At 40.1% G+C, this 24,083-nt stretch overlaps 1 protein-coding gene across 1 annotated transcript; it reads right to left on the bottom strand.

Annotated features, from left to right (window-relative positions):
* Positions 1-1,790: 1,790 nt before the first annotated feature.
* On the bottom strand, positions 1,791-23,297 carry LOC105397939 (protein Wnt-6). Its single transcript, XM_038121310.2, has 6 exons — positions 23,005-23,297; positions 13,086-13,306; positions 3,603-3,709; positions 2,997-3,203; positions 2,403-2,543; positions 1,791-2,214 (listed from the first exon to the last, which is right to left on the bottom strand). The coding sequence occupies exons 1-6, from the start codon at positions 23,064-23,066 to the stop codon at positions 1,894-1,896; spliced, it is 1,059 nt and encodes a 352-aa protein (XP_037977238.2). The 5' UTR covers positions 23,067-23,297; the 3' UTR covers positions 1,791-1,893.
* Between the last annotated feature and the right edge of the window lie 786 nt (positions 23,298-24,083).

Genomic DNA, 24,083 nt, shown 5'->3' with positions numbered 1-24,083 from the left:
TTATAAGTTTATCATGTGCTGTTCTTTGGTGTCAAATAAATATATTCTATTCTATATTCTACATATACTATTTTTATATTTGGCACTTACCTTGACGATAATGTTATTTCCGCTAGAAACGGACATTATAAAAGACTTTTGTTTCTGCCATCTTTTAAATTACAAATTCATGTTCATGACTTTCTGAATCAGGTTTATTTTGTGAGTTTGTACATGTTAAAGTTAAAGTTTTTTTTTTATAGATAAACAGGAGCTTTTTACACGACTTCAGGATAACGAATGGATTTTTGATGAAGATTTTCAATATGACTTCGCAAGTGCAGGTCACTTTCATTTTCATGAGTATTCAGCTAATGGACAAGCAACTATCATTCCTAAATCGGTAATTTAAGAAAAATCTTACAAACTAATCAATACATTCTGTGTAAAAAGTATCCGGACTGGGTCAATAAAACAAAATTGTTTGTTATTCATCCAAATTTATTTTATCACCTTCAAAGTATGCTCCTTCAGAAACGATACACCTACGCCAAAGAATTATCTTATCATCACAACATTTTTTTAAACGCATATTTCAGAGTTGTGTTTAGTATTCGCGGCGATTTTTCTTTCCATTTTCCGATTTTGTCTTCTATCGATTGAAAACAGTGCCTCGAAGTGGTAATTTGAGTTTTGGAAAAAAAGAAGCTAGAGCCGTGATACCTGGTTAATATGGTGGATGCTCGATGGTATTTGTTGAGTTTTTGCCCAAAAATTCATTCACAATGATGATCCTTGTGCGAAGGCGCATTATCGCGGTGAAAATCTTTCTAGAATTTTTTTCCACAAATCTGGCCTTCTTCGTCGAATTTGCTGTATTAAATTCCACATAACCCGCACATATTATTATATTCCTACCGTTTGACTTTCTGGCAAGAATTCCGAGTGCACAACACCACGATAGTCAAAGAAAACAGTCAACATGACTTTGACTAACAATCGATGGAAGACAAAAAAGAAAAATCGCCGCGAGTACTAAACACAACTCTGGAAACAGCTTTTTAAAAAATGTTGTGATGATTGGATAATTCGTTGGCGTATGTGTATCGTTTCTGAAGGAGCATACTTTGAAGGCGATAAAATAAATTTGAATGAATAACAAACATTTTTTGTTTTATTGATCCAGTCCCGATACTTTTTACACAGAGTAGTACTTATAGCAGTTTTAAAAGTATACAACGGCCTTAATTGTAACTCTAAATTTCCAGGATGGGAATGAGGATGTAGGAGGAAATAAATTCTATAGTAACATAGATATCAGGAAAGTAAGGGCGCTTTATAACTTCATAATATCAAAAAATAAAGATAACCGTGGTAGAGTCTCACAGTGCCAAGAACTATTTTTACCAGGTAAAAAGAATGTTAACTTAATACCTCAGCTACAAAAGACTGTTCAGCCAAGAGAAAAGTCTCCAAGATATTTAGGCCATCGGCAGCGGCAGTCGGGTAAAAACAATGATGGAGAAGATGAAAATCAAAATGATGTAATTGACGTGAACAATGCCATTGACGTGGACAATGCCATAACAGAGTCTGCAGTTGATAATAATGAAGAAGAGGACTCAGAAATGGAAAAAACAGATACACATACAAATACAGATACACATACAGATACACATACAAATACAGATACAAACGATGAAAATAATAAAATAAATTACAAATATTACAAAAATACAAACGAAATTACAGAATTGGATACGAATGAAAATACGCCATAGGATTTATCAATAACACAATAAAAACAATTATTTACAAAACTGGATCAGAAACTTTATTTCCGAAATAATGTGACTATAAAACAGCTGTACACTAAAGTTTAATAAAAAACATTTATTACATTACTCTATCACATCAAAGGCACGTTTGCACGTCTCGCTTCGTATAGCAAGTGTCGCAGGTCACTTCACAGCACCACTTGAACTGGCAATTGCAGTTGTGGCTTTCCTCCACCATGGATTCTGTGTATCCTCGTCTACAGCACATCTGGTCACAGCTGTCTGTCCCAGCTGAGCTGGCATTGCACTGGCGCCCCTCCGTGCCCAGAGACCCAGTCTTCAAGTTGGGGCTGCAGAAGTCTGGGGACTCTTCAGAGTAGATGAGGTCTTTCTTGCCAGGCCGTTTGATTATGGAGCTCTCGGGCATGAAACTTTCGCCGTCGTTGCTTGCTATTACCTGTTGATTATAGTGAAATCAGTGTATGTATTATGAAATCAGGTAAGTGCTAATATGAGCAAGTCAGATTAGCAAAAGTAGCTGACTGCCTGGGGTGTCTTTTCAGAGTTGACACACATAGCCTCCATTACCCCAATAGCATTGAATTCACAAGAACTGACAAAAAACGAGTTCTCAAAGCAACCAACCTTAGCAGCTCCTTCGAACTTGTCTCTCAGGCGGTCGCCGACCTCCCTGAAGGAGGGCATCCGCCACCAGCAGGTTCGCAGCGTGCAGGACCCGGACAGCCCGTGGCACTTGCACTCCACCCGCATGAACTGCTTGATGGCCTGCAGGACAAATGTATGGCTACAACAATCTACCAACACGGACTAGGCTAGCGTGGTGGACTAGGCACAAAACCCTTCCTTCATTGTAAGGAAACCGGAGCTCCCGCAGTAGGGACGTGATGGGTTGTGATGGCAGCAACGAATAAGATGCACCTCAATGGCAGCGCTGCAGCTACTGCCACCAATTAGGTTCAAAATATGGAAGGAGCTGGCGTCCAATATTTGATGTTAACATCATTCCGGATCTTAAGGTTTTGAGGGCTAGATGGCCTTTTTTAATATAGTTTGTCTTCGGGTATGGCTTTTACATGAGCCGCTGTTGGTGGGGGTCAAGGATGAGGTAATACAAAAAAAATTATGGATATTGGATCCTGTATTCGTCCTCTTGAACAGGTTTCATATTTTTTTTCAAATTACTACAACAACAAATCTACCAGAACAAAGCATACTAACCAACCTCCCAGCGTTATGATTGTGCAGCTTGATTAGGGTTTTGATGTCGCTTCGTTTTCTGTATCGGCTGTCCATGAATTCCCGGGACTTCTTGAGTCCGAAGCGCACGTTGTCGCTGCAGCCGCCCCACTGCCAGCGGTCCGCGGGCACGTGCGCCGGCGGCACCACGACCGGCGGGGCGCGGCCTCGGCGGGGGCGCGGGGGACCCTGGGGCAAGGTCTCTGTTATAAAATGATCATAAGCTGCGGAAGTGTACAGAAGGAACATGCCCCAATGACGTGAAAACTATCTAACTATCAGATGGTCCAGCTCTAGTGTATTTTACCGATACGGCTAGATATAGACTCTGTCTGTGTATTGTATACTCGTATATTGTAAGTTTATTTTGGTAGTGTTATCCACTGCAGATCTTGTTAGCCTTAACGGTAATCAGTTATTTGGTAAAGTACCTACCTCAGCTTTAGAGCTTCTAGAACACTAGAGCTAAACTAGGGTATAAGGTTACGTCACTCGCCGAGGCTCCTTTGATGCACCCCTTATATAGCATACCAACTGGCATAGTAAAAATGATTAGCCTAAACTAGTACTATCACGCTGTCCATGTACCTTTTCACACGAGCAGTCGAGCAGCGCGCCGGCGGTGCAGGCGCGAGTGATGGCGTACGTGACGCCCGCCGCCGAGATCGCGTTCACGAACCCCGTCTCCCGGGTGTCTGTGGGGGAACATTACTGTCATCAAGGCGTAGATATTGATATATAATTCATAACTGGTAGAAAATGCTTTTAGAGAAACAATACATTCCACTTAGCTCTAAATCCAATGACCTCACACGAAGGATATGCCTATATATTATAGTAGGGCTTAAACTAAGCACCTGAATACAAACAAAAACAAAGTGAAGGTGATGACCTGAAAATCAATATTCAGCCGAGACGAGAACAGCAATAAATGAATGAGCTTCACGAATCCCATCCATAAAACATCGAGAACAACCGGCACCTGGCCATAACAATTAATGGCGGGTCAACCGTCGTCGGATGAATATTCAACCGCCATGAATAATGCGCCGATTCTCTCGCACAATGCACACTCTGCGACATCCATCGAAAGTGCAGAACTTCTAGGAAGACCATTGCATACGATAAGAACTATTATGAACCTAGTTTACATAGGTTACCCAATCACATATGAGCTTTTATACATGCACGAATTGCCAAAACAAACGAGATTGCAAATATTAGACCTAAACATGGCATGGTCAATTATGCAGCAAATTATTCATGGATAATATGTAGTTTGCAGGTTTATTGTGAACTAGCGACACAATGTATATGAGCTGGTCATAGCTACGCCATTGTGCAAGCGCATACGCAGCGCGGCTGTAACGATCCGACATGGTCAAGCGGCCATGATAATTGCGCTTCGACCATTCGACCAGCATCGCATTAGCGGCATAAGAGACACTGCAACAATGCAGCCATTTGTAATGCGTGCATTTACATTGTGTCAAGTATAGAGCTGATGTCAGTATTGCGGTTCAATCATAGCTGAATGATGATAATCTTTTGTTGTGATGCTCATTAAGGATATTACTTAGATAAGATAGTTTATGCAGAGATGCGGCAGAGATCGGCATCGAGCGCCTATCGACCACATGCTAATTGGGCCCGCGACGACGGGACAGCTCCGTATCGCCACGTCGCATTCCCACCGCGACCAACCATCCAAACAGATACAGTGAAATTTATTGCACGAACAATTTATATAATTGACGCGCAGCAAAAAAGCGAGAGTGCACACTCATCCGCCGCAGAATTCGGCCGGTAATTACGCCGTGTCACCGGCCGTTATCGTCGCTCGATTTTCATAGGCATTTTTATCAGACTGCGATTAAATTTTGCCGGACGTCGCCAAGGATACGTCCTCCGGAGGAATTATGAGAGGAATGTCAATCTCGAGATATTTCGCTAGTCGTTTAGCAGTCGGTGAGGGAAAAAAGTAGCTGTAAGGGCGGGGGCGGGGCGCGGTGGGAACGGACCGGGCGAATGCCGCGGACGCCGCGCTTTTTCCCCGGCCGGGCGCGCCGTCGATAGGGCCGCGACACTCCGCGTCATTATAGCTCCGGCGGTGCGCTCACAGCGCAGCATTCCTCGCGCTCCTGCCGCGTTATGCGCTGTAATTATCACAAAACGAAGACCAGACTCGCAAATATGTCGTTGGAAACGAGGGACATGACATTCTCATCACCGAACGCAAGCTTTTTTCAGCGTCTCCGGCATCAAAATATGTCCTACGTGGCCGTGGCGGCGGCGGTCCCACGCCGGGCGCGGGGGGTGCCCCGCGCCCGCACTCCGTGCTTTTTGCCTCCAGCTCGGTGCCACGAGCGATCCGGGAATGCCGGCATCCGTGCTTACTGAATTATTCAGCGGAGCTGTCGATCGATCAATAAAACCCATGGAATTAAATTGATTCACACTTGAAGAGTGTACGAGTTCCATAACGCGTCAATCGTGTCTGTTTTTGTAGTTTCAAAATGCTTGGAAGTGGTTCTGTCGTCCGGGGTCGGTCAATCAGCCACCAGCACGTGCCGCCCCCGGCCCCCGCGCCCCCGCGCCCTCCGCACCCGCCTGCAGGTGCACCTGCAGCATTCATGGCCGCTGAGAGGCACACGGAAAAATTACATAGTAAACCTTCGAATAAGGAAGCCTAGCCTAATTTATTCTTTAGTCCATGGATAACTCTGTGCTTAGCTTTAACTATAATATATGGGATCTGTCTGCTTCCGCTATTGTCAAAGTACTTACCTAACCAAAAACATAACCTTATAAAATGCAAGCAAAATAACCAAACATCAACATCCCACTAACAATCCTCCTACACTCTCTTTTCCGCCGTCGCAATGGATGTCATATCTATGTTCCACTACTTCACGTTTGCCATGGTGTGCTACATGGCAGTGAGTGATGAAAAACAGAATCAGATGGAGACACCCGCTCCGGTGGAGCCAGCCCCGTGCGAGCGCGGCTGGTGGGCCAGCATGGCCAAGAGAAGCGAATGCCACTAAGAAGTGAACATCACATATATATTTCTGACAATTACAGTCCAAGTAAAAATAGTGATCCTGAAAATTGTTTTGATAATGTAACAGTAACTGTCTATATTGTTAGTTAGGTACTTAATTAATTCTTAATAAATACACATACAATACCATTGTAAGATCAAGTATAATTTGAAGGTAATGATGAGGCAGATAATCGATACGTAAAGTAGCAGTACTATAGCAACAGTATAAATTATTCACTTAAAACGCCAACATTAAATTATATTGATACAAAATAACTCGAAGTAGAAATACCAGGACGCAATATCAAATTGAAGAGATAAGTGGCGGACGTCGCAAGATCATCTCCAGCGTCGCCATATGTGAAATAGTTGGAGATTTTGCAATTTTAATTTTATTTATAAGTCCGCCGGACGTTCTCGCTAGACTGATAACAACTGGAACCAGCCTCGATACGGATCAGCTTCGACTGCTTCGGGTTAAATTAACTGTTCGCGCACTCCCGATGAGGAATTTTAGATTTTAGATGGACGCGACACGCCATCGCCAGCGCGACACCACATGCCCTTCTAGCCCCCTATCTCCGCATCGCGCCGCACGAACCACTCGTCAAATATTACACCAGTTAATACGATACTATCTCGCATCCTTCATCTACTGATATACAGAACGGACCACAAACGCGGAATTCCACCGCGTAGCAGCCTCATCGCCATTTGTTACGAGGTTGAGTGAATCATGCGATACGATGTCTTCTTGCAAGAGCTGCCAAGTATCGTGTGTCGGAGCCGGCCCAAGTCAGGTGTCATAAACATGTATGTCACAGTCGCTACCTACGTGCTCGCACCCCACCACGCCAATAAAACGGTCATAACAGCGTTTATTGCGCACTTTATACACTAAACGCAGACGTCGAGCGACCGATTAAATTGTTGGGCATCGATCCGTCCCTCACTGTCCTAATAAGCCTTCAGAAGCCCATTACGAAGCGTACAGAAGAAAGGGGGAAAGAAAATTACTGAGATTATTTTGCCCGCAACCAGTGCACCGGGTAAAAAGACGAGAGATGACTTCTTTAAACGCGGATCAGCTTTAATGCGATACGAGGACAATACATCGACTTGTCAACGCGACCGCATCGGAATGTTTAAACGAACGCGGGCATTTTATCTCATCTGATTAATTCAAATATTTAGCGCAATAAATACAGGTCTCTCTCGGCCTCCGTCTCGCGACGGCCGGGGGCCGGGGCCGGGGGCCGGGGGCCGGGGCCGGGGCTGCCACAGCGCTGTCCGCGTCACTGTCGCCGGCCGGGCCCATTGTACCGGCGCTCGATATACGAGCAGCGCGCTGCTGCCCTGATTTATCGACGGCCGCGGCAGCGCCGCCGCCCGCGCCCTCCGCCGAATAAAGAACATTCTCACGCTACCGAACGCACGCGAACGCTCCCGCCCGTCTCCTGCCCGTATTTAAATGGAACGATCGTTTCTCATTCCTTTCCCCCAGATATTTTACGTCGGTAATACGATACGACACTGTCCGGCTCTTTCTGCAGTTTCGCTTTCGTTTTTTTTCCGCGACCCGCTATTGTTCACTTGTCAATTTCTTTAGCTAATGTGAGTAAACGTCTCATTATGCGCCGCGGAGCGTCCGCCACGCATGCGTGTTGTGACAGCAGCCACCCACCGGAAGAGGCCGAGCGTCATTCACGAGAACACAAAACGTGAATACCACATTCAATGGACGTCCGATGGCTAATTTGAATGGATTGTGCCCATTTAATAGGAATAATTAGCTCTCTTAATGCGCTCCAGCCGAATGGGAAAGATAACATAACTCTGTTAGAGAGTGCACTCGCTGTCGGGGACGGTTCCTGGTTAACATTAATTAGCGCGACCAGCGGCCGGCGCACGGACGCTGCGTCACCGAGATGCAGTTTCGAAATAGTATGTCTGGTACTGGACATCTATCTATAATAACAAATACATTTAGTTGATTCTTTATTGCACAAATATATTAATAAGTGTACAAAAGTCGGACTTGCTAAAGTATCTTCTACCAGTCAACCTACAGGAGGTACCGGAAAATCAGTAGACGTGTGAAAAAGTAAATAAATTAGAGAACTGGCTACCAGACATCACTAAATAGTACCTACATCCGGCATAATTTTCATTCTAGATGGTCAAAAGTTAGCACGAAAAGGTTTTAAAATGTAAAAATGTAAAGCTTTACTCCAAAGAAAATCTCTTTGTGTAGTTTGGCATTTCGTTTAATTTGGCAAGGGAGTAGTGACAACTGGAGGCTGTCACCAGCCCGCGCTGGCCTGTCACTCGCAGCGGACGGCAGCGCTCGCACGAGAAAAAATAAAACTGGAATACCCAGCACGCATCCGAGGAAGAGATGGAAATACCCCAGCACCTGCTGTTGGAGCGAGAAATCCGAATGTCAAATGACAAGATACGCAATCTGAGGGTTCAACGTAGTGCGATCTCAGCGAGATATAGCTCCTACCAACTATTTTGTGCTTGAGACGTCGATTACTCGAAGCCTGGCCGATGTTAGACTTTCAAATATCGCAGCAGCATTGTCGATGCGGCAGTGATCCGCGATACGGCGACACGCGCTATATCGAGCCCTTATAAATATGGAGGCTCGCTGTATTTGGCGATGCGTGCACCGTCGTTTGTCAGTAGCGTTTGAAGGGTCTAATGAATGAGGAAGATGGAAGCAGCGCGGGCACGACATATTTTATCTGCTGCATCTTTATGGTTGAGCGAAGGCTGAATATTAGATTACTGTCTGTCATTAAGATGGTTTCATCGGACGTGTAAGGAGGAGGTGGAGATTAGATAGCGGGCCCGGATATTGGTGTGTAATTAAGAACACTTACGTGTCGGGGGCGCCAAATATATCGCCGTGGTTTTTTGTCGATATGAAGCCATTTGGGGGATTTATGTTTGCGGCTGCCGGCTGGGCGCGCGTGAGGTCCGCTGGCTGGTAGCGTGTTATCGAGTGGTAATCTTTATGGGGCTCCCGGGGCTCCTCGGCCTGTCCCCAGTTAATGGCCCCACACGAGATTAGGCGAGCGGTCGGTAGGTCGCGCGTCGACGCACTGTGTTGTGGGTTTGTTTTATAGCTTAATTAGGCTGTTTTGTTTAACCTGAAATTGATTTCAACGTGCCGAGTCTAGAGTAGATATGGTGTTGAGGAATTTACGATTTAATGCCGTGGCTTCACTTTAATGGTCACGTGGTGATGTTGCTCGTTTTGTTTAGGGTTTATGATTATGACTTTTGTTGGTACTGTTTTGTTTTAGTTATGTATGTTGATTATAATTTTTAACTTCAATGTGACTATAAAAATATAGGTTGGAGTATTTCTGTGCCTAATTCAATGTACTTTCAATATTACTACGGAATGTTATGGAATTTTAGATAGAAAATATTTTTTCATTCTTACCAAGTTTCGGTAACACGCTTCGTTACTTAAACTTGTATAACGATTAGAAGATCTTGAGTCAAGTAATATTCATATTCTGTTTTGACAATATTCATCCATTTCCATATAAATTTCCCATCTAAAAAACTATTCAATCTCACGAACGGTCACCGAGATAGTGGAAAATCATTTTGATAACAGAATTTAAATAAGAATGAAGTTCCTTTTTCATTAATAAAGTTTTGACACAGAAAAAACGAAGAAGTGAGGAATGCAGTGGGCTGCTAATGAAAGGGACCAATTAACACTGATTATTTTTCCCTTCCCTTCTATACACAGGATGTTCTCACCATAATGAGAAGTATTTTTGCTTCAATGCCATGTTATAGTATTAGCTCCATCAAAGGACGATAAAACTAGAGATTTTATGGTCTGGAATATAGAAACAGTATAAATAAAAAGTATAACTTGTAGTTACTAGAGATTACTTCGAGTTTTAATTTTATTAAAATCTGAGCACATCGCGAGCCGGTTATAGCTCGGTTAACATCACCATGATCGACCAACAGTCGTTTGCTGATTGAACATTCGCCTCTCCCAAGTAGCAACTAAATCTTAGGTAAATACAGAGATTGTCTTAGGGTAAACAAGAACTGAAAAGTTGAACTCAAACTTCATAAATTATGTTACAAATCATTTACTTACATAATAATACATAAAGTAATAAAACCTATTAAAATGCAGTAAAATCATCCTGTACATCTTTTTTTTCTTGTCGCCCGTGATAAAAAAGCCGGTACTAATTCAGCTCTGTAGCCGCTGCGATCGCCCCTGCATCGCCACCCAAACCTGCCCAATTTATGGGCCTTCGGTCTAATTTGTTGGTTCACCTCCTCTCACTCATCCACTCCTGGTACCTTTAGTGCTTTTTCAACTTAACCTTCGATAAAGTTGTCTGTGTTTTCATTTGAATTTTAATAAATGTTGATGATAAAGTTATTGGTGGCAAGTAAAATAGTGCATGTGTATGGGAAAAGGTATGGTTAGTTTTTAAATTTATGAGAGTAAGAAACAAAGGTAGCTTTGTAGGTTCAGGTTATATGTATAATAGTAATAATATGTGGGGACATCTCACACAGCCATCCAACCCAAGCTAGGAGAACGTAATATGGATATCGGTTAGCTGATTTATACATTATTAACACCCAAGACTCGAGTACAAGACATCTGTATTTAAACGAAGTCCTACTTTTAAAAAACTGAATATCTTCTGACCTAGTAATGCAAAGTACCTAGACAGTAGGTGTGTTTAAGACCTTCTCATGATCCTAGGTATGATCGTATAAAAATACAAACATCTGATAATATCATTAAAAAACTTGATTCTTAACAAAATTCCATTCATTCGAAGATTTAGATTTAGATTGTTTCTTACAAAAGCTATATTGCATTTTGTGATCCCAAAAAGACTAACACTAATTTAGTTTATTTGTGAGCTTATGTGTGCCCAGTTTTTGACAAATACCACTTAATTTTCGCTAATGAAGGCAAAATGGATGCTCGCAGGAGACTAATAGCCGGTTTATTAGTGTTGTTCTTATTATGATTTCGATGTTTACGATTTTTAAACAGATCGAATACAAATGCAAATTTATATCTATGTATGTGTCTATCTGTATGGAATAAGCAATGAACCCTCGACAGGCGAGTAGATTCGCACTTTTTTAAAGTTACTCAAAATTTTTTCACATATTGAAAGTATTAAGATAATTATTTATATAATGTTTTATATATATACGTGTCGTATACATTATAAATGTGAATAAATATTTATAACACTTAAACAGTCGATAATATATTCAAGCCAACTCAACTCCATCACTCAATGTGCATTTTAGATAAACGAGCGCTCTTAAAAATCAACTCTTTTGGTTTAATCGAATTAGGGTGATACCCACACACCACACAGGAATGATAAAATTTAACACATTTCGCATTCTTCTGTCATTAGACCAATAAAGTGAGCAGGTAGCTCGATGGAGCCCAGATAAGATGACTTTACAATAATTACGGACCTCTGCTCAAGTTCCCGTGTGGAACGTTTTTAAAGACAGTTATCGAAAAGAAACATTATGTTCTTCGTAGGGGTATGGCTTCTCATACGTTTCTAATGTTTTGTTCTATTATCTGAATATGAATTGCCACCTATGAGGTCAATAGTAAACTAATCTGCGAGTAGCATAGGGTTTAATAGCGCGTTTATAAACTAAATAATGTACTTACGAGTAAGTAACTAAGGTCAGTTCACCTCTTATAATATTTCTGTAACTTCGGATAAAGTAAAAAGTTTAAAATACCCCGTCCCATTTTCCTCAGCCGTGTGGCTCTGAAGCCGGCCCAGCGCAGCCCTGATGAAATCATCGGCGATGTTTGATAAGCTGTAGACATTAACGCTTCCCTTCCATGTTATTAGAATGCAACTCGCCATAAAAGTATAAAAAGGTACAAAAGGTTTCTAATTCATTAAGGAATTAATGTGGTCTTGCCGTGTTGGAGTTTTATATTGATCGACTCACTCCGTATATTGTCAGATTGTAAATCGGCACCGGATTTATTAGGCCACTAGTGTTGGCAATAAAGTTTTAGTGCACTTTTGGGTGTTTCTTAATTTGCTTTATCTTCTTTTGTTATCTTCAATGTTTCATAATAAAAATACATGTATCATAGTTAGTTTATAAATTTTAAAATCATAGTGCGTCGAGCTTAAACATAATAGAATCAGTAGAGGTAGATCCAGCGTCTTTGTCAAACTCAACGCCATTGAGTTTCTTTGATATTCCCACGGAAAACCAAAGCACATACAGTGCTCCAAAATTGATAATGCGCATAGAAATCTTTGACAGATCGGTTGTTTTCGATTATGTGACAAATGATATTGGCTCATATTTCTTTCGAACAAGGTGCAAAATGCAAGTGTTTTTTTAAGGCTCTTACGATTTAGTGATTCGGATGTGAAGATCTGCATGTGCATTATTAATTTTGGACAAGTGTACGTATGTAGAATGTCTTAAAGTACCAATCATAATTTGCACAAGCCCTTACCAAAAGAACTTCAACACCGCTTGGCCACTCTTCCCCATCGGCCCTCAACACTGCATCCAGAGACCCACTGTGAGGAGGCGCTTTAGAGACAACAATGTTTGACGTCAGAATTAAATAATTTATTCCGCATGCATTGGTATGAATTCCTTTATGAGCAAGGTCTGGCCACAGTTTTTTTTAATGTAGCCTGTGTAGTGTCCCACTGCTTGGCAAAGGCCTGTGTACCAGTAGCCACAGTAATAAAAGACAACTTTGAAAGAAAAAACATTTTTTACTGTATTGATATGCTTGAATGTGCTCTATCACATAATTGTAAAAAAATAGACTCGTAAAAAGTGGACTTATTACTGTCTACCTCGCCTCTGAGGTACAGTGGAGGTGTACTGTGACCACTGGTACACAGGCCTTTTCCCAGCAATTGGACACTACACACGCTACATTAAAAAAAACTGTGAACTACTATCTCTGAAGTACAGCAATCACAAACCTCTCATCAGAATCTTCCTCATGCTGCGCCGCTGCGTGGTGCAGTTCCAGCGGCGGTGGCGGAACTGGTGCGCGCACTCGGTGGCGCCCAGCGTGACCCCTCGGCTGATCTCGCGCAGCAGCCCCGTGTCGTTGCGGCAGAGCTGGGCCAGGCGGCCGCGCGCGCGCCGGTGACGCTTGCACACCATGCGCGGGTCCAGGATCACGGCGCTGCCTGACGCCCTGCGGGGGAATAGAGGGGTTAGAAGGTGCAAAGGAATCGGTAGATAGGTAGGGTTGTTTATAAAGCTTTTACACTGAAGCGTTGTGGAGGGAGCAGTTTTGGAATGGTTCTAGTGTCCGGACTAGGTTACCTACTGAAATCTCCAGCTTCTTCTTCTAAAGCTTTGTTATAGTAGAGAACGAAAACCTATCGAATAGTGATGAGAGAGAAAGAGATCCTTACTTAAAATACAAAATAATAATTTACATTATGTTTACATACAAAAATAAGACGTTTTTCCACGTTTATCAGCTGATTTCCCACGTCAAACGGCCCCCGCACAGATCCAACTCAAGCGGCCTCCGATGACCGATCGATATAAACTATACGTTTGTCATCGGGCCTCAGCTAGAGTCCAATAAAAAGTAATACCTAGAAATAGTGTTGGAGAGTTGGAGATATCGATGAAATGCGTTGGATTTACGAAGAACGTCAAGAGTGCGGACGGACGCGCTCCAGTGCGCGTCGACTGATGCGAGTTTAGTGTTTACTCGACGAGTTCATTGTCAGAAGCGAGCTTCGTGAACGCGTAGATAGTGTCAGCTGCTGAGAATGAATTGTGTTTTGTTGCAATTTCAGACATTTTCATGATAAAAAGTCTGAATCGCCTACTGGTGGACATAAGCCTCTTCAAAGGAGCGCAGAACACATTCAGTATCAGGCTAAGGTCAAGGTCTAATTCAAGTGGGATGAGTGGGGGTCGCTTAAAATAATTAGTAAGAATTTATATTCAAATACGAGTTATTTATCTAATAGAGTGTACAAGACGGGCCTTTATGAACTAACTGTAGTATACTACCATTCAAAAGTTAACGTTCCTTTAAAACGGTAAACGTCACAATCTTCCACAAATTATGATTACAACAATTTCATTAACTGCCGCATGAAGTAAACACGCCTAACCGATGTTTGTAAACACACCAAGTGGGTCTTGTGCTGTTCAGAATAGGGGGCATTTTGTATGTCAAAAAGATTGTTCTTGAATACCGTTGAAGTGGGTCAGAAATGTTAAAGTAACTTTACACCTTAGTTGGTATAGTTACGAACTAATTGCTCAACAGTATTTTTGTTCTTGTTAATTTAACACTACCTTATTTTAAAGTTTCATTTACAAACCTTTTAACCGTACAATAGCGAAACAAACAGATTTGCCAAAAAATGGTGTGAAAAATTACGTGGACACTTCTTTTACATTCTTCTGTAGCTAGTATGTAACCAAACCCAAGCTGAAATAAATTAGTTGTAGTTAAATATTAATATTTGCGGCGGAAATTAGAATTACCGCAGGTGATGTGCTTTCGAAATACGTCACTGAACGGTTTTTAGTTTATTTTGGCTTTGATTTAAGTGTTTCTGGGTGAAACCGGGACTCACTGGACTGGGAAAATGATTTCAAGGAAAGTGGTCATCGAAACTGTACCTTAGCATTATGCAGTTTGAGATGCAATTACATTGGTGTTGTGTTCCATGGACGATTGCCAAGCAGTGGACAGACCTCTGTCTATTTCAACGGATAAATTAGGTGTGATAAGTTGTATGTCAATTAATTATTCTTCAAAGCACCATCTGGCCGCTCTACTGAGTTTATGAAGAAAGTGGTCTAATGATGCTTGCCTTATTGGAGAAATATTGCCCAGTTATTTAATTAGGAAATTGGTCGGTGACATGCGTAGAGACCAATCAAGCGACACTAAAAATACACTGTTGATAATATTATCACTGGCAAGTAGCATTACAGCCACCTAATATCAACAATGTAGGAGGAAAAGCGGTCAAAAATACTTACATTCTCTCTTTCGTAATCATAACGCCACGTTGACGTGTGAAACGCAGGACAATGTCGCGTTCAGACCCAATTCTAACAGTTGTCAAACAAGCTCCGCTGAGCGACTATGATGCGGCCGCTAACTGGACGCGAAAACATACAAGCTTTAAAACTGTTGACCGTCGCACAGTGCGACAGTCGCCCGATCTAGTCGCTCGATTAGTCGCTGTTGACACGGCCACTGTCAACAACTTTGACAGCCACCTTTTTCCACTCAACTTTATTTCGTAGGTCTGAAATTCTAAAGTTGATTGTTACAGACATGGGTGAGTGTGAGTGGTAATGATGTTTATGTGTTTACAGTTAAATCGTCATGTGGTTGCTAATCGACAGGCTCGCGTTAGCGCCTCGCCTGGTGTCCTCACACGGGGAGCGTTCATTGTCACCCTACACTACATGCACAAGGACTCTTCCTGTTAAACGTAAGTGCATGTGCGGTAAAATAAATTGTGGTTTGTGTAGCTTGTGTTAGGACATGTTTGAAGATGTAATGGTGCTATGTTATTGTTGCCACATTTGATTTTGAGATGTAAAGTTGTAAGTGGTTAGATGTAGGTAAGGATTTGACATACATACCTACATACCTGAACTTTTTATGTATAGTCCTAATCGCACGAATAACTATAATACTTTGTTTTCTTTAGATTTAGATATCCAGTTGGGACAGTATATCGGAATAAGACCCGTACGCCCATCACAAGGATCTGCTCTGCCAACTAAAGGCTTAGAATCGAAGTACCTACCTATGGAGGTACTTTTTTCCACATACTCCGACACAGAATAATAACTAGTAGGTACAGGTAACTCCGATAAAACATTTTAGGGCAACTAATGCATTATTAACTAGTTTGTCTAAAATTAAAAACATGTAAAGCGCACTATTGTAACATTGTAACCATATCCTACTCAGCCAGACAGATTGTCGGACGGATCCGGAGACTAGTCGGTTGGCAGTCTACCTGTAGTTGTTTATAGTCGATCATTACTTTCTATTGTTGATGCGCGCGCGCAACAGAGCGACACGCGCCGTCCATCTTGTGACGGCAGTTCACTATGAGTGTGAACTCATTATAATTAACTAACTGATTTAAATTGGAACCTAGTCACAAGTAAAAGCAGGTGTTTAAATAAATAATTAACTGGTATAACGCGTGTTTAACACGTTATTTGACAGATGCATGAGCTATTTCGCTACGCTAAAGATCTGTTTAACGCGTGTCTAGAATTTGTAGAATGACCGTTAGCTTTAATTTGATTACCTTTACCCTATGAGTATTTTCCAATATATCAGCCACGTAGTAGTGAAATGAGGAAAAACAGCAGTGTATTTTAATCTCGCGTTAACATAGATTAAACGATTCTATAGAGCATCAATACCTAATAGTTGTGCGAAGTCCAAAGCGAGATCTAAAATGAAAAGAAGAAAACGTGGAACAGCCTAACGCGTAAAGTTATAATTTTATATTTTTATGGAGGCACTTTTAACCCTTCATCCAGTTTTTCCACACAAAATAAAGATGGTTCTATCTTGTCTGTGTTCACAAACGCGACACAGAGTTAGCGGGTGTCCGCTAACCAGCCGCGGTGGGCACGGGCGAGCCACTCCGCCGGTAACACCCTGTATCCAGTGATAGCTATAACTGTGAAATATTTCACTAAAATTAGTCTTTAAATTTTGGGTGTGAACTTCATGTCGCGGCAACTTACAGTGTCGCAGAATCATTTACTCGGCCGTATGCGTTTCCTTATTAAAATATACTTACTAGTTATAAAAAAACCGAAGCTTTAAATTAATAAATAAACTTTGGAAAACTTTTTTGGGAAGTACGTAAGAAACGTGAGAGGTACCTACGTAATATAAAAAATACCAAATATCGCTGCTATTAAAGGCAAAATGTGTGCACTCATTATAGTAATATGATATTCAACTGATAGTTGAGTGGGTTATAGGGGTAACCTAGAGACAGACTACAAAAATATATTTAACTCACTTATAATAAACTTGCTATTGGTTCGTACTAAATAGAATATTCATAATATTATAGCATCGATTAGCTTTCATAGGAATGCAACCCTAAGGGCATCGCACTATCACATCGCTAAATGAACTAGTTTCTACTGAATGGTACCATGTTTTGGACTTCATTCATATTGGAATGGCTCTAATTTGGAACATTTAGGTACCTATAACGGAGCATCATTAAGCAACTTCGCTGACTGATGACAAATTCAGTGCGGTTATAGAGATGGTTGAAAGTAGGTAAATACTTATGATTGGCAGGCAAATAATGAACTATTTTTTGTGTGTTATCGTTCGACCATTAATGGTCGAAGGTGTTTTCAAACGGATGGAGACATTGCAATAAATTGATGTCAGTTGTCAGTCAAGTATAACTTCAAATTTAGTTTTGAATTAAGGGATGATTATTCAATAGTCAGAAAAAAGTTATCTGAGGAATAATTCTGATGCTGTCGCGACTGAATTGTATTTAGACAATGACAGAAACAATTTTATTCCTCGGATATCATTTATCTGGCTATTGAAAAATTAGTTCTATTACATAGATAGGCTGTACCATAGAACTCATGTAAGTAACAAAACTATGGTCACTTTATGGTTTGTATCAAGGAAGTAAGTAAAATCTTGGCAAATGCTTCCTACGCTCAAACAGCTCAGATTTTATAAGTATTAATTTATTATTAACGGTTTTTAATGACGCAAGAGTGATCCAAAAGGTACCAGCTTTCCAAAATATCTCCCAATTATTGATCGAAGTCGTAAATCATTGACAATGTGGAACTAGAGCTGTAATAGCTAATAATGTTTGATTACTTCTCAATCCGGTTGGAAAGTGAAATAAATTATTTATTGAACTTGTGTCTTGATGTGTTTGTCAATTATATTTGAACATAAAGCTTTCAATTTATTTATAACTTTGTTCGCTAAGATCGGGTTTTAAGAATAATTGAAATAATTAGTAATTTCCTGTTGATAAGCAGAATACAATACGTAGGGTAACGTAACGTACCTAGGGACATTTTCGACTACCCCAACTTTGAATGAAGCTATTGCAGCGTACAACTAAGATATTAATGTGAAATTTTATTTATTCGGTAGGATATATAATCTATTATCACTAGTATTTGTGCTAAAGCTTTAGTGTTGCCAGATTTTATTAAATTAAGATAAAAGTAAAAATGCTTGTTTTGACCCAAGGTACGTTACACGTTTGTACCTTGGGACACTGTTTCGTATAGCTTTGTACTATGGAAAATGCAAACATCTAAATAACGCCTTATAACTCTGTTCTTATTGATTTACTGCATCTCTCTTCTGTCTAGTTTCACTCTGGCACTAATAAGAACAGAGATATAAGGCGTTATTTAGATGTTTGCATTTTCCATAGTACAAAGCCATAGGAAACAGTGTCCCAAGGTACAAATTTAATCGTGTCCCAAGGTACAAAAAAGCAATATTTAACCAAAATTTAAATATCTTTATTTTTAATTAATAGGAATCTTTCAGATAATTGCCATGTCATAAAATTAAATAACTGAAAAGTTATACGTGACATCCATGTCTTTATTTTGAGCATGCCTCAATGAGATAAAGCAACTCAAAAAACTATACAAAAGCTACTTTTGACTCCAAAAAACTTCATATTGTCTTCACCACACACTCGATGCTGGTATGATCACGAGACGCACTAGTTTTGCCAAGCGAGTAAAATACTATATGCCTAGGGTAGAATTTTAATGTGTTTATTTAGCCGGTTTTTAAAATACAATCAATGTCCCGAGGTACAAGCGTCCCAAGGTACGTTACGTTACCCTACGTATGTTCCATTTTATAAATAGGTAAAAATGGCAATAATTCAATATACCGATACTTAACTAACAGTTACCTATGTTTCATACAAGTTTGACACATAAAAGGTCTTTCAAAAGTTTCAGAACCGACATAGTTATTGGCCATAGACATTGCAGCAAACATAAATTAAACGTAATAACGTTCTATTTAAACGTTTATCAAACCTTAAATTAATTTCTGGTGCTTGGTTATCAATAGACGCTTGAAGCAAGCGCAAATAAAATAACAAAGCTGTATCGTTTTCGAGTAATCTATCAAACGCTAACTACTGAGTGAAATGCCAATCAACTCATTAGAACACTCCCACATCGGCCGGCGAAATATCGATTCGATTATATACGTAATGTCGAGGGGGTCACTCTATATGAGGAAAAACTAAGTTTCGGAGCGCTGCTGCGCGATCCACGACTCTAACTCGTTGTATTAAACGTTGCGATTCCACGACAGGTATTCGTTTATTTTTCGTCAGTATAGAGTAACCCTTCAGACGACTCGATTCAATCGGCCAAATCGAATCAGATCAATCGATTAATGAAATCCCTTGATTGAGCAATGAAAAGTGCCACCCACAAAAATACCTACTTTCAGAGCATGAAAAAGTAGATTAATAACACTTTATCTTAATTTTTCCCTGAACGGACGAAAGAATAGCTAAATGACGCTGTCTGCAATATTGAAATAGGTAAAGACTTTTTTTTTACCAAATTCTAAATTAAAATTTAAAATTAAAGTTTTAGAAATGGCCATTTGGTGTCGACATTTTGTGAGTGGAACTTTTTAATTGCACATGAGTGTGTTAATTATGGAGTCGAGTGGATGTAAACATACGAGCAAGTAGTCACAAATATACAATAAACAAATATGTATATTAATAATTAAATTTTATAGAAATGCTGGATACTAAAGATAATGAATAACCCTAAGCCGTGTGTAACTAATTCTAATTACTAAGCGAAGCTATAATCTTCCATGTCGACGCATAATTTACTATTGATGTTTATTTCAGGTTAATATAGTGCAATTTATGATCGTGAACTATTGCAGATAGTTAATTTATATTGTAGAACTATCATAGATCATTCATGGTTAATTGATCTCTGGATTTATTACAAAAATACTTCAATTAATTAAATAATAAATTTGTCAATGAGGTAATCGATAATTTTCAATGGTATATACGTAAATTTTGTGTTGTACTTATATGTGTTCTATGTACACTAAGTCTGCAAAAGGGATATTATATACATATATTTCCCACCTCAATAACTTAAATTTTAAGATCAACTAAAGGGTCATAGGTGAAATAAAATAGAGCAACATAAAATGACATAATATCCATTGTATCAACTAAAACGGGGTAAGTAGAGATAGACATACACTGTGTCATGTTTAAATCCCAAAATAATGTTATAATTTTGGTATTATGCTAGATCGCTATTATATTTATCAAGCAATCGCCAGACCTTCGTTTTCCCGCAAACGCATGTATACCTACTGTCAGAGACAAAAATATAAATGGTGATGTTGATATTTCGCAACTGGCAACACCGGCGCGGTAATTTCATCCTGTGCGGCATCGCCCGTCGATGTCCGAGGCCCAAAGGTCCTAATTTAGGGCTCTACTTGATTAATTGCATATTAAAACTGCCCGCCGAGAAGGCTGGCTGTCCGATATGACTTTATTGAATTTCATGCTGAAGATTTATATGTCGGATCACGAATTTATTATATTTATTATCATCTGCGCTCGTAAGCGTGATTGTCGGCTTAATTTGGAAACGCAGTTTGATCGGTTACGGGATTGAAATGTCAATGAAGGAATGGCCGTTCATTTTGCAATGTTAAGTTAGCCTACGCCGTTAGGGAGTAAGAAAGTACCTACCAACATCAGTATATGGTTCTACCTTTTTTGGCATAAGATTTATTTGCCTAATCTCGTATTGCATAGTAACGTTTGGTCAAAGTCTCGATACGCCGAAAATCGTATGGCATAAATCTCGTTTAGTAAAAAGTTATTTCGCATAACATTGTTTAGCCTAATAATGGTATGGCCAAATCTTGAATAGCCTAATAATGCTATGGCATAGGTTTATACAAAGTAATAATATTCGTTTGGCTTTAACTTTGACGGAGCGTCTCCCTACATAGCGCAAACTGGTGCCTTGTATTGTTTCCGCTGTTTGGAAAACGCTCCGCTCCGCTTCGCTGCGCTCCGCTTTGGTTTTGATGAACATGTGCACCTAACACGCTCCTCCTCGCTTTGCTCGTCGTCGCACCTATTTTTAGGTTTCGATCAGGTTTCGGGGTTTGTAATAATTATATTGGTCGTTAACTTTCGATTTTTTGATCATACAATATCGTGATTTTCGGGATGTAGGAGAAAAATACCACAATTTGTACATTTACTACATACATATATTATTTATTAAGATAACATTAGGAGAAACAAGATTATACATAGTTATAGACGAACATAAATTTGAGCAAACGAAACTTAGGTGTTTAAAGATTGTGCCTAAAGAGTTTTAGACGAAACGAGCCTTATGCCACATAAGTCTTGGCAAAGTGATGGTTCGGCCAAAAAAGTTTAGACCATACGAGTTATGCGAAATGAGTTTTGGTCAATAAAGATTATGCGAGATGAGCGGAACCCTCAGTATATTTACTAATTTTATAATATATTATATAATAATATGTATAAGAAAACCCAACAACATTAGTACCTAAATGAATTACTGACAAAAGGACGGCTGGTATAAAGTACAAAAACAGGTCGCTTTATTATCAAACACAATCTCTATCTTTACGAACAGAAGAAACTTGGGTGTCAGCGAGGTACACGTACAAATGTTATTCTGCAAATGTGAACATTTTACGTAAGACTCCTTATTCACACTATCACTAAACCTTCCTAAGTTGAACATCAATACATGATTGAAACTCTAGTAGTCTACTTATAGAGTGTTTCAAAAAGGATATACTAAGCCGAAACCAGCATGTGCAGCATGTTATATCTAAGCCCGAATCTGAAATCAGAATTTCAAAATTCCCGAAAAAAAAACATTCTGCCATAGTAAAAAGTCACGTGACCAACTAAGTTTCTATGAATACTTATTTTTTTTTCACGAATATTGAAATTCTGAAATCAGATTTTCATTTTTTATAAATTTTCAGTATACTCTTTTTGCTACACCCTGTATAGAGTCGACCAAGAGTCGACACAAAGAATCAAATGTAAAACAAAGAGTTTAAATATCGCTCTTATATTACTATGATATACCATTGAAAAACAACAGGTAACTAGCCAGTGTGACATCGTCATAAATACATTAGCGTCCATAACAATAATTGAATCCGTTATACGCGCTCTTTACGGTACTTCTGTGCAATAAATTTGATAGTGTAATTACGTCGTATATACTCATCATACCCTCGTCTTGTACTTGTTGCAAACTAATGGCTGAAAGCTCTGCGCAAAGTGATTTATATTGCAGTTAGAGCTAAGTTATATGCTATGGCTGCGGGTTTACTGCCAAATATACTTAATAGATAAAGATAAATAAACTTTATTCGGTGTCCAACACACAACAAAAGCACAAGTAATTAAGTAACGAGTAAACTTATATAACTAATGAACAACAACATAATATCGATAAAAGCACCAGACGGTGCTATCCACCCACCTGACGCAGCACTGGTTTTCAGTCGCGTCCTTAAATAAAGCTCTGCAGATACTGTTGAATCCTCACATATTATTACTTATTATTAAATAGCAGCTCTACGGCAAGTAGGATATCAATTAGAAACATAAACATCAAAATAAGAAATCATTCCGGCTAAGCAAAATTAATTCAAAAACTTGCCGACATCGCTCTCATAATTAATTCAAAAACTTGCCATACATCGCTCTGAGTGTCATCTGTTAAAAATGTGTGTCTATGGCACTCTATGGTGTCACTCACCACCAGGAGTCAGTGATGGGCGCGAGCAGCAGCAGGCAGGCAGCGACGACGGCGGGCCGCATGTCTCGCGGCGCATCACTGCCCGCGTCTCATCCCACAACCACCGGAACCTCAACCTCTTTCCAATTTAAAAAGAAAACTTCGAGCGCGCTGAGCTTTTGAATTTCGAATCGATCGGTTTTTGTTTTTCGTGTGTGTTGCGCGCGGTTCCCTGTCGGCGGGAGCTCGCGGCGGACTGGCTCGCTGCGCGCGCGCACCCCGCTGCTGCAGCGACGAGTCGCGATTTTCGCGCTAATTCGGCTAAGATTAGCGGGTGAAGGCTCGCACGGCTTAGAAATTAAAGGCGGTGCTTCAAGCGTCCTCTATGTGGGTGGGAGCTTGATATATTAGCACTTTCGGCTTGATTAGTCCGTTTTATTATTGCGCTCCGTCCGCCACTTATAGAGCTCTAGATTACATTAAATCGTTATTGGCATGTGTATATTAAGCTAATTTATATTTGAAAAATGTAAATCGGATGCGTCCGTGACTTTTCGTTTCGTCTACTTTGTAGCGGATCGTTAATCGTTGTTTAGCGATTAATAAGGTCGTTAATTTATCAAGCTCTAGATGTTTTTGGGTTTGTATATTGTGTTGGTTATTTTTAGATGGTTTGTTATAACTAGCAGAGTTTGTCTGAGTGATCGACAAGTGAGAACTGCCGTCCGTCTTCGGCTATTATTAGACTATCACGGAACTCGCGATTGGCGAGGAGCACACCTGTTATGGAGTTGTGCACGTTGCGATATTCAGAAACAACTTCAATGCTGGTCAGGATAATTAAGTACTATTCGTTGAATTTATTGCCACAGCAGTGAACTGATTATATTAAATTTCAATCATATACCAATTGCTTGCATGCTTTACTGACACTTTTTATGTCAGTTTTTTTACATCGCACAGTACATATATTGCAACGTTGTGTGCACCCTATTGAAACACTCAAATACCGACAAAAGAAAATTTTATTTAATTGTCCGTAGCCTGAAAAAAACTCTTTCAGAGCAACATCAAAGAGTTTGTCTAAGAACAAAGCAAAT

Source organism: Plutella xylostella, chromosome 4, assembly GCF_932276165.1.
Source record: "Plutella xylostella chromosome 4, ilPluXylo3.1, whole genome shotgun sequence".
Lineage (NCBI taxonomy): Eukaryota > Metazoa > Arthropoda > Insecta > Lepidoptera > Plutellidae > Plutella > Plutella xylostella.
Note: the sequence above shows the minus strand (reverse complement) of the source record. Positions and strands in the feature narration are given on the sequence as shown.

Bases quoted from the DNA above. Each gene is read 5' to 3' on its own strand.
- LOC105397939 (XM_038121310.2), bottom strand. From the start codon at position 23,066: ATGCGGCCCGCCGTCGTCGCTGCCTGCCTGCTGCTGCTCGCGCCCATC. The intron at 13,307-23,004 runs GTGAGTGACACC...ATTCCCCCGCAG, and splicing joins CCCATCACTGACTCCTGGTG to GGCGTCAGGCAGCGCCGTGA. The intron at 2,544-2,996 runs GTTAGTATGCTT...TTTGTCCTGCAG, and splicing joins ATCATAACGCTGGGAGGTTG to GCCATCAAGCAGTTCATGCG.